Source organism: Sphaerodactylus townsendi, linkage group LG11 (genome assembly GCF_021028975.2).
Source record: "Sphaerodactylus townsendi isolate TG3544 linkage group LG11, MPM_Stown_v2.3, whole genome shotgun sequence".
In the NCBI taxonomy this organism is placed as follows: Eukaryota; Metazoa; Chordata; class Lepidosauria; order Squamata; family Sphaerodactylidae; genus Sphaerodactylus; species Sphaerodactylus townsendi.
Window position 1 is genome coordinate 50697543 of NC_059435.1, and position 9546 is coordinate 50707088.

The 9546-nt window shown below is 42.8% G+C and overlaps 1 protein-coding gene across 2 annotated transcripts; it reads left to right on the forward strand.

Annotated features, from left to right (window-relative positions):
• The first annotated feature begins 832 nt into the window (after positions 1–832).
• TFPI2 (tissue factor pathway inhibitor 2) lies at positions 833–9215 on the forward strand. Of its 2 annotated transcripts, none has more exons than XM_048511198.1 (5): positions 833–1105; positions 2263–2442; positions 4579–4758; positions 7207–7380; positions 7771–9215. In XM_048511198.1, the coding sequence occupies exons 1-5, from the start codon at positions 1021–1023 to the stop codon at positions 7794–7796; spliced, it is 645 nt and encodes a 214-aa protein (XP_048367155.1). In that variant the 5' UTR covers positions 833–1020; the 3' UTR covers positions 7797–9215. The 2 variants fall into 2 exon arrangements, with proteins under 2 accessions (XP_048367155.1, XP_048367154.1); XM_048511197.1 differs by having other exon boundaries at positions 838–1105; positions 7768–9215.
• The last annotated feature ends 331 nt before the right edge of the window (positions 9216–9546 follow it).

Consider the following 9546-nt stretch of genomic DNA (forward strand, 5'->3'; position numbering starts at 1 on the left):
GCACACAGTAGAAATCTGTGGATCAGAATAGACAGCATGTTTTCTGCACAAGAACTGCTAAGCGGAAGCAATCTATTGCAGTGGTAAGAAGTACAGGAAGATCCTATTCTAATCTTTGAAGCGTTATAAGATATGCCACTGTGTTCAGTTGGACTTACTTTCAGCACACTTTGGAGAGCCAGCATGGTGTAGCTTAAGAGCAGGGGGATTCTAATCTGGAGAACCAGGTTTGATTCCCTGCTCCTCCACCTGAGTGGCAGAGGCTTGTCTGGTGAACCAGATGTATTTCCACACTCCCACACTCCTACACTCCTGCTGGGTCACCTTGAGCTAGTCACAGTTCTTCAGAACTCTCTCAGCCCCACCTACCTCACAGGGTGTCTGTTGTGGGAAGAGGAAGGGAAAGGATTTTGTAAAGCCACCTTGAGTCTCCTTATAGGAGAGAAAGGTAGGGTATAAATCCAAACTCCTCCTCCTCCTTCATGTTCATTATTCAAGGCAATCATAGATTGTCATCGGAAAAGCCCAGCTGTGACTCTGGGGCGTTCACAACATTCCAGGCAGCACTCTTGAAGCGAAATTAATCGCTTTCTCCAAAGTTCTGCTGAGTTGGCTGCAATCGTAGATCAAAACTGAGAAGTTTGTAAGACTTTATGTTCTTTTTTTTAAAAAAAAAATCCCCAGGTGGGATGTATTTAACAAACGAGGCGAGGGCTTGTACCCAGTTTCACCGCCCCTGCGCCCGCTACTCCTTTCCCCACCCCTCGACCTCCCTGTCCCCCGATACTGTCCAGCGGAGTACTTCGGGCAGAAAGCCGATGACGCGCGGAGCTCAGACTCCGCATCGCCTTCCAGCAAGCGGCGTGAGTCAGCCGAGAGGCCCTCCTCCACACACCCGGCGGGAGGCGGCGGGGAGGAGGGCGGGAGAATCTGGTCGCCCATAAAGCGTGCTCGACGGGGCGGAGGCCGCCAAACGCCCCCCTCGGCCGTGCTTGGTTCACTGCAGCATCCTCTCTCGCCATGCAGCTGCTCTCCAAGGTCGCGTTGCTGGCAGGCTGGCTCGTGCTGCTTCTGGGGCACGTCTGTCCCCAGGCGGACAGGAAAGGTAAATCGCTTTGAGGCAGGCTTCGCTGCCGCCCCGCCGGGGCTGTTCTCACGTTGCTTTGCTCACCGGGCTAAGAACGCGTTTGCACAGCGCCGTGCGCGTTTCAAGACGCCTCTCTCTGCTCTCTCCGCTTATCTTCCAAGGCAAAAGGCGTTTGCGTGTTATTGTTGGTGTTGGTGTTGTCGGAAAGGGCATTTCCTTCGTGGCAGGACAGTTCAGGATAGAGATATATTTCCCAAGAGGAAAGTTGTAGCATGCTGGAGCATTGCTCACTATTATTATTGCTTGTTCCCTAAGTTCAACAAAGTTTAAACAAAGTTTAGACTGACAGCCAGTGCCTAAATTAACCTTTTTATCTCTTGGACATTTCATTTGAGGCATCTTTCTGCACAGTGCACACCAACGCACAACAGTGCCGGGTGTCTACATTTATTGAGTGCCAGTATAGTGTGGTGGCTCAGAGCAGGTGGACTCCAATCTGGAGAACCAGGTTTGATTCCCCACTCCTCCACATGAACATCAGATTCTTATCTGGTGAACCAGATGTTTTCCCACTCCAACATTCCTTCTTGGTGACCTTGGGCTAGTCATAGTTTTTTCAGAACTCTTTCAGCCCCACCTACCTCACCTGGTGTCTGTTGTGGGGACAGGAAGGGAAAAAAGTTTGTAAACTGCTCTGAGACTCCTAAGAGGAGAGAAGGGGGTGGTGTTTAAATCCAAACTCTTCTTCTTCTTGAGAGCTAGCGTGGTGTAGTGGTTAAAGTGTCAGACTAGGATCAAATTCCCACTTGCACCATAGAAGCTTGCTGGGTGACCTTGGTCAGTCACACACTATCTTACCCTAGCCCTGAATAGTTTTGGGATGGGAATACCAAGGAATACCACGGTCACATTGGAGGTATGTAACGCCAAACTACCTCCCAGTGTCTCTTGCCTTGAAAACCCTATGGGGTCTCCACACATCAGCTGTGATTTAACAGAAAAAAAAGTACATATATACTTACTTTTTGTGGGTGGTGCTTTTCTCCTTTGTAATTTTGACTAGCTATTCACACTTTGTTGCCAAGAATGGTGATGTTGTTGCTAGTTATCAACAAGTCTTGTTGTTCCAAGTGATTGATAACTAAGTTACCTTCTCTGTTTTTTTTTTCATATAGACGACAGAGAGATCTGCCTGCAGCCACCACTTAAAGGATCCTGCCGGGCTCTTCATGACAGGTGGTATTATGACCGATACACACAAACTTGCAAGATGTTTATCTATGGTGGTTGTGAGGGGAACGCCAATAACTTCCTAAGTGAGGAAGATTGTGAGAAAACTTGCCGGATGATCAGAAGTAAGTCAGCCCATTGGAGAATGATGATCCAAAAGTGAAATGTTGGGTTCTTGTCTTAAGATGTTTCCATTGCTGACATGTCCTTCTACAACTGAGACCATAGACTTGTTTCCATTGCTTAATTCAACATCACTGCTAGTTTCTGTAGATTTATGATCAGCACAGATCTAGAGTTTGAACCCTATTTCTAACCCTAATGTTTGCATGTTCATCACACTCAAGGTGTTCATGCCATCTAATTGAGCCCCATAGAAATATGATTCTTTCACAAAAATTCCTTTCACTGCTTCTAAATCTATGTCCTGTGACATAGGCAGTAGTCTGAATTGTACTACTTCAAACTGGCCCTTGTGTGAATTTATGGGAGAATGAGAGAAAGTCATTTATAATGTCCCCTACAAACAGAGAAAGGCAGAAACGGAATACCAGAGCACAGGAAAACAGCTTCCAGTACAGTGCACACAAACACAGCAGTACTAGGTGTCTACATTTATTGAATGTTTAAATAATTAAAATAGCTTTTCAAGTAGGAAAGTACTCTCCAAGCAGTACTGTCTATCTTGTCAGGACTCTTGTTGAAGGTATAGATCCAATCATAGGCAAACAAACAAACAGTCTGGGGAAGGGGAAGGAATATTGCAGAGCAGACTTGAAGTGGCAGGACATTGGGAAATGCGAGAAAGGTTTTGAGGCTGGAAAGAGAGTGAAATAATAGATGGCTGTTAATGGGGTAATGGCAGGAGGAGATGCCTCAGTTAGGCTGTTTCTGCACAGGTGGAATACAGCGACCCAGGGACGCTAAAAACAGCATCCCTGGGGAGGGGTTCGCACGGCCGCCACATTGCAGTGGTGGCCTCACAACCCCCGAGCTGCGCAAAGCCGCTGTTTCCGAACCTCGCTCCCTGAACGAGGTATTTCGGAAACAGCGGCTTCCAACCGCTGCTGTGCGAACGGCAGCGGCTGGAAGGCGCCATTCCCCCCTTTCCCGAACACCTACCTTGTCTCCTGGCTTCTGGCTTGTCGCAGAGGCCAGGGGACATGCCTCCCTGGCCTGCGACTCCAGAGCCGTCGCTCCAGGCTGCAGGGGCATGTCCCCTGGCTTCTGCGACGAGCTGGAAGCCAGGAGACAAGGTAGGCGTTCGGCGACGGCGCAGCTTGTCCGAAGGCTGTGCCACCGCCTGCTGCCCTCCTGGGACCGTCCATGTGAAACGCACCCAGGGGGGTGCGTCGGCATTGTTTATGCCGATACACCCCCGCACCATTGTGGTGTGGAAAGGGTCCTTGTGTCCTTTCTAGACATGAATTACCATAAATGGAGAGTGAGTGTGTGTAATGATTGAGAGCAGCAGACCTGGTTCTGGAGAACCAGGTTTGATTCCCCACTCTTCCATATTAAACCTGTTGGGTAACCTTAAACCAGTCACAGTTCTCTCAGAACTCTCAGTCCCACTTATTTCACAGGGTGTCTGTTGTAGGGAGAGGAAGGGTACGTGCTTGTAATCCACTTTGAGACTCCCTAAGGTAGAAAAAAGCAAAATATAAAGCCCTAGTCTTCACTTTTTTTCTTCATGAGGAAAATTACCATTTTTTAATTTCTTGAGGAAAACAACTAGAATAACTATTTTAAATATGTCAGATGACAACCTGGAGGCTCTTTGTCTATGTCTGTAAGTTGTGAAAGCTGATAAGGCAATATTTCTTTTTTCAGACACCGTGAACTTGCAAGGACATTATTATTATTATTTTATCTTTTACACTCCACTTTTCTCCCCAATCGGGGACTCAAATCAGTTTTTCGTATTTTTCTTACTCCCTCACTTACACCTCACAACAAGCTTGTGCGGATAGGTTAGCCTGAGTGATTGAGAAGGGCCCACGGTCACTTGGCATGCTTACATGGTTGAGCCAAGGATTTTAACCCAGTCATCCCAGGTCCTTAACCACTACACTATACCAGCATGTGATAAAATGTTCAGTGCTTGTAAATATGACAGAGTCTCTCTTTGAACATCTGTGAGGGAAGGACAGAGCCACACAAGGAAAAACCCCAGAGAAGGTTGCATGCAAGATTCAACAACATGGACTGTAAATCAAACTTTGCCATTTTGATGACTGGTTAAAAATTTTTCACTTCAGAAGTTCCCAAAAGATGCCGACTGGAGTCTGATGAAGGGCTGTGCAGAGCTTTATTACGAAGATACTTCTTCAACCTAAGTTCAATGACCTGTGAGAAATTTTACTATGGCGGATGTCATGGGAATGATAACCGATTTTACACTAAAGAGTCCTGTATGGACTACTGCCTGCCTCAGAAAAGTAAGAATTTTAAAAATACTATGCAAAGTTTGATTGGTTTGGAATATATGGAAACCTCAGGTCCCTTTACAACTCTTCTAAGTCCCCACTATATCTTTTTCCATAGAAATAGAACAGCATGGTTGTGCGTTCTTCAGTGGAAGTCACAGTAACATGTTTCTGCAGTTGAAAAGAGTCCAGATTCTCTTTCACCATTAAAGAATCTTACTTAAATGCTGCCTTAGTCAAAACCATTATTTTCTGCATTGTTAAAACATAAGACTTTGATAAACGAGCATTTGCATTGCTCCAGACTGCTACCAGATACACTTTCATTTTTCTACAGTTGTCCCCGCCAGTTTGTTTCCCACGACAGCAAGGAGCCAACTGAATGGGAAACAAAATGGCAGATTCAACTGTAGAAAAACAAAAGAGTTGCTGATAGCTTAGTGCAGAAAATGCTGGTTTCGACGAAGGCGGCCCTTAAGTAAGATTCTTTAATGGGGAAAGAGAATCAGAAGGGGGATGGCAGGCACTAGGACCCCAGTGGAGCATTCCTCCACAAGAAAGGTCCAGGAAGATGTGTTGGATTAATTCACACATTTCCTGAAATCTTTTTGTGGAAAAAGGTAAAGACAAATGGACAAGCCATCCTGCCCTTCTGCCTTGTTCTGTCCACTGTAATGGCCTCAAGGATTGTTATGATAGCAAGGAGGACATACTGGAGGGTGTTTGTTGGTTTATTTTTGTCACTCATCCTTTCCACCTTAAAGACCTCTGTTGTGGAAGGTGAACATCAAAGCCAAGCCTGCCTTACAAATTTGACCTTTTCCCTTGTTATTTCAAACCAACCATGGGACACAGGCTCTGCCTCACCCTTCCTGAGCGCAACTCTTGTTGCTATTTTTGTTTGTTCTTGGGGAAGGAAAGAGAAGATTCTCTCCTGTATCAAGGAGTTATCTTGGGAAGGGGAATTAGGAATAGTCTGTGTCCTGCCCTTTAGGTTACACGAACCACCAAGCATCAGAGACATGGTCTGCTTCCATAGTAACATGATTCCTGAAGATAGTGCTTTACTATTCCTGACAGAAATTAATGGAAGTCTTTGCTTCTCTCAACATTTAAATGAAATGGGAACACCATTGGAATATACTTTCTATTGCTGGTGATTCAGTCATAACGGATCAGGCTTGCTCCTGCTGCCTCCACTATAAGTATTCTTCCTATTGCCAAAACTGAAGATATTTTCTCCCATGTCTGTGCTGGAATGTTGGCTTCTACTATCAATCAAACAGTGTGCCCTACGTTTCCACTGTTAAATATCTGAAATATTTATGATTTTCTAAAATGGGTGTCTTTTACTCCATTGTTTAATAAGTTTGGGATACACAGAGGCCCCTTCCGCACACACAAAATAATGCGTTTTCAAACCACTTTCACAACTGTTTGCAAGTGGATTTTGCTTTTCCGCACAGCTTCAAAGAGTACTAAAAGCAGTTTGAAAGTGCATTATTCTGCATGTGCGGAATGAGCCAAAGAAAGAGAAAGATGTAGACTTTTTTCCTAGTGATAAGCATATGTACTAATTGTTAAATCTCAGTTCTTTTATTTGTTTATAAAAGTATACGCATACACTAGCATCCTAATAGGTTCTGAGGAATATTTTGGGTTGTGGGGAATATTTGTGGGGAATATTTTATATAAACATTACATTACAGCCTAAGAGCAGCACTGGCATAATAATTAAGAGCAGGTGCACTCAGATCTGGAGAACCAGGTTTGATTCCCCGCTCTGCCACTTGAGCTGTGGAAGCTTATCTGGGAAACTAGATTAGCCTGTGTACTCCAACACACGCCAGCTAGATGACCTTGGGCTAGTCACAGCTTTTCGTAGCTCTCTTCAGAGCACCCACCTCACAGGGTGTTTGTTGTGAGCAGGGAGGGAAAGGAGATTGTAAGCCCCTTTGAGTCTCCTTACAGGAGAGAAAGGGGGATATAAATCCAACTCTTCTTTTTCTACTACTACTAAGCTATCCACCCTTTGAAAAATCCTTGAATTTGTTCTGTGGAAGAAAGCAAATGGGTGCATTTGGGAAGGGCATAGGGGATAGTCTTATAATTGGTTAAAAGGAAAAAGGATTTAATCAATTACATTTTGTAATTATTTGACAATCTTAGTTGCAAGCTTCACTGAAAGGTCATAACTGGATAAAATTTAGACAAGTCTATAATTTAGAGTAGCAGTTACAGTACAGAATCTCCTCTGAAAGTTAGAATTAATAGGATTGCTGCCATTTGTCTACTTACTGAGACCTGTGCCTTTGACAGACAGGAAATTGTGAAAGTAACGGGGTGAATATCTAAATATGTCAAAGCAGCTTATTTTTGGAGTCAGGCTTTTATTGGCTTTGAATTCTTCACGGTAATATTCATTTACTGAGCACATTCACTTCTCTTTTTCATTTCAAGATGGACCCTCATTTTGCTACAGTCCTAAAGATGAAGGAAGATGTTCAGCCTCAGTAACTCGTTTTTACTACAACAGAGAGACAAAAACCTGTGAAGAATTCATCTATACCGGATGCGGTGGAAATGAAAACAATTTTGCAAGGATGAAAGATTGCATCAAAGTCTGTAAGAAAGGTATGTTTGTTTCCTTTGAACTTTGATAGTTATAGGCATTTGTGTGTGTGTGTAAAGTGTTGTCAAGTTAAAGCCAACTTATGGCAAGTCCTTAAGCAGTTTTCAAGGCAAGAGGCTAACATAAGTGGTTTGCCATTGCCTGCTTCTGTATAGCAACCATGGACTTCTATGGGGGTCTCCTGTCCAAGTACTAACTCAGGCTGACCCTGCTTAGCTTCCAAGATCCAGCAAGATCAGGCTAACCAGGTCATCCAGGTCAAGATATAGTTACAATTATAGGTGCTCTGTCTCCTCCACACCCTCCCTTTGCAGCTATTGGTACTACAGTTACAGTAGTGATTAAGTATGTGTGATTGTGATTCTGTTTTTGTTCTTTCTTTTTTTTAGCAGATAAGAAACTAAAGCGCTGGGGATGAGGAGGAGATGCCTTCAACAACAGTCAGATGGAATGACATCAGCTGTCCTTTGAAAAGTCATCAAATGCTTTAACTTAATTTATATATTTAATACATTTGATAATATATATTTTCCCTGTATGATCAGTTGTTGAATGTTGCAAGCCAGATCCAGTCAGGACAAATTTCATGTAACTCAGCCTTCTGAACTATATGAGCTCTTCTGGAGGAGTTAGGTTTAATATCCAGCATCTGGGTAGCTGAATCTTATTCTGAGATCTCGGTTGGCACAAGTGGACTTCATACATAATTCTCTACATGCCTTTTCTCTACTATCCTCTGGATGACTATGCTATTATATGGCAAATGAAACCTATGTACTGGTCTTTCTCCCTTAATATGCTATTAGAACACGCAGGGAAGGTTTCAGTTTATAGGTTTAACAGCAGCTTTCCTGGAGCCTCTTGCTATATAAAAGTATTTTTGTAAGTTTAAAACATAATGTAAATGAATTTGTAGAAACATGGCCTTTTGTATGGTGTACAGAAATTGTCTTGCCATTTTGGGAGAAGGAGCGTTACACAGCTGAAGTAGGAGACATTGATTTTTGAGTCAGACTTTTTTCCAGACTGCAAAAATAAATATTGCTGCTGTCAGTATTTTTTTTTTGTCATGAACTTCTTATGAAGATGATAAGGAATAGTCATATTATCAAGTGTCAAGCTTATGGGGGAATATTTAGTATGAATTGTTCATGTTTCCTTGAATATTGCTTATACAGATAAGTGTGAGTTTTTTTTCCAGAGGGTAGTCATATTGATTTGCAGTAGAAGAACTAGATTCAAATCTTGTAGTACCTTACAGACCAACAAGATTTTGGAGGTGTAAGATGTTGCAAGCTTATACTCCCATCCGCAAGGTCTCTAAGGCACTACTAGACTGAATGAAGCTCTTGTAAGTTTTTTATTAGCAAATAAAGACAATAAGCTGTTTAAAATTGTCTACCAGTGAGGGCAATAATTGACTACATCTTTCACCATCATTTGATTTGGCAGTAAAATAACAGGATTTATTTTCATCATGAATTTATTTTTACTGATGATAAACTATGGACATTATAATGGGGAACAATTGATATAAAACAACTACTTGGCATCTGAAATTTTCTAAACACTGGAAACAAGATCACATCTCTTTTTTTCACAAATGTATTTATGCCTCTGTTAAGCTCTTGATAGTCACCAGATTTATTCTAAATCAGGAAACAATCACCTGTCGTACCCCTTGCTGAACTTTTTCCTAGGTCTCCAGGCATCTCTGCATCTGTGCTGGGTAAAATATAAGCTGTTGAAGAACGTGTGGGCCACTCCCACTGTAAATGTGTCAATATGTTAATAAAGTGAGATACAAAATAAAATGAAATACTTCGTTTACATTAAATCCTAGAGTACTACATCTGTTCTCCAGTAACTGGGCTTTCTTCTGCTTATCTTTATCAACTTTATTTTTTCCCTTGTTTTGTACTGTAGTGAGGCATACATACCTGATGGCTTTTCTCCACTTCATGCAGCTGACCACAGAAGGACATGCTAGTTAGCTCCTGATTCAAATTCCGCATTTGCAAAACCCAATTCATTTCATGGGAGAAGTCAAGTTTCGCACATGCCAAGTTGGTTCTTCCTTTAAAATAAATGGGGAAGCATTCGCCATTGTGTGGAACTGCTCAATGAGGCATCAGGTTCTAAGGTATCACAGCGTTCTTTGGCCAAGA

Coding starts and splice junctions, on each gene's coding strand:
- TFPI2 (XM_048511197.1), top strand. CDS start 1,021: ATGCAGCTGCTCTCCAAGGTCGCGTTGCTGGCAGGCTGGCTCGTGCTG. Junction 2,443..4,578: donor AACTTGCCGGATGATCAGAA/GTAAGTCAGCCC, acceptor TTTTCACTTCAG/AAGTTCCCAAAAGATGCCGA. Junction 4,759..7,206: donor CTACTGCCTGCCTCAGAAAA/GTAAGAATTTTA, acceptor TTTCATTTCAAG/ATGGACCCTCATTTTGCTAC.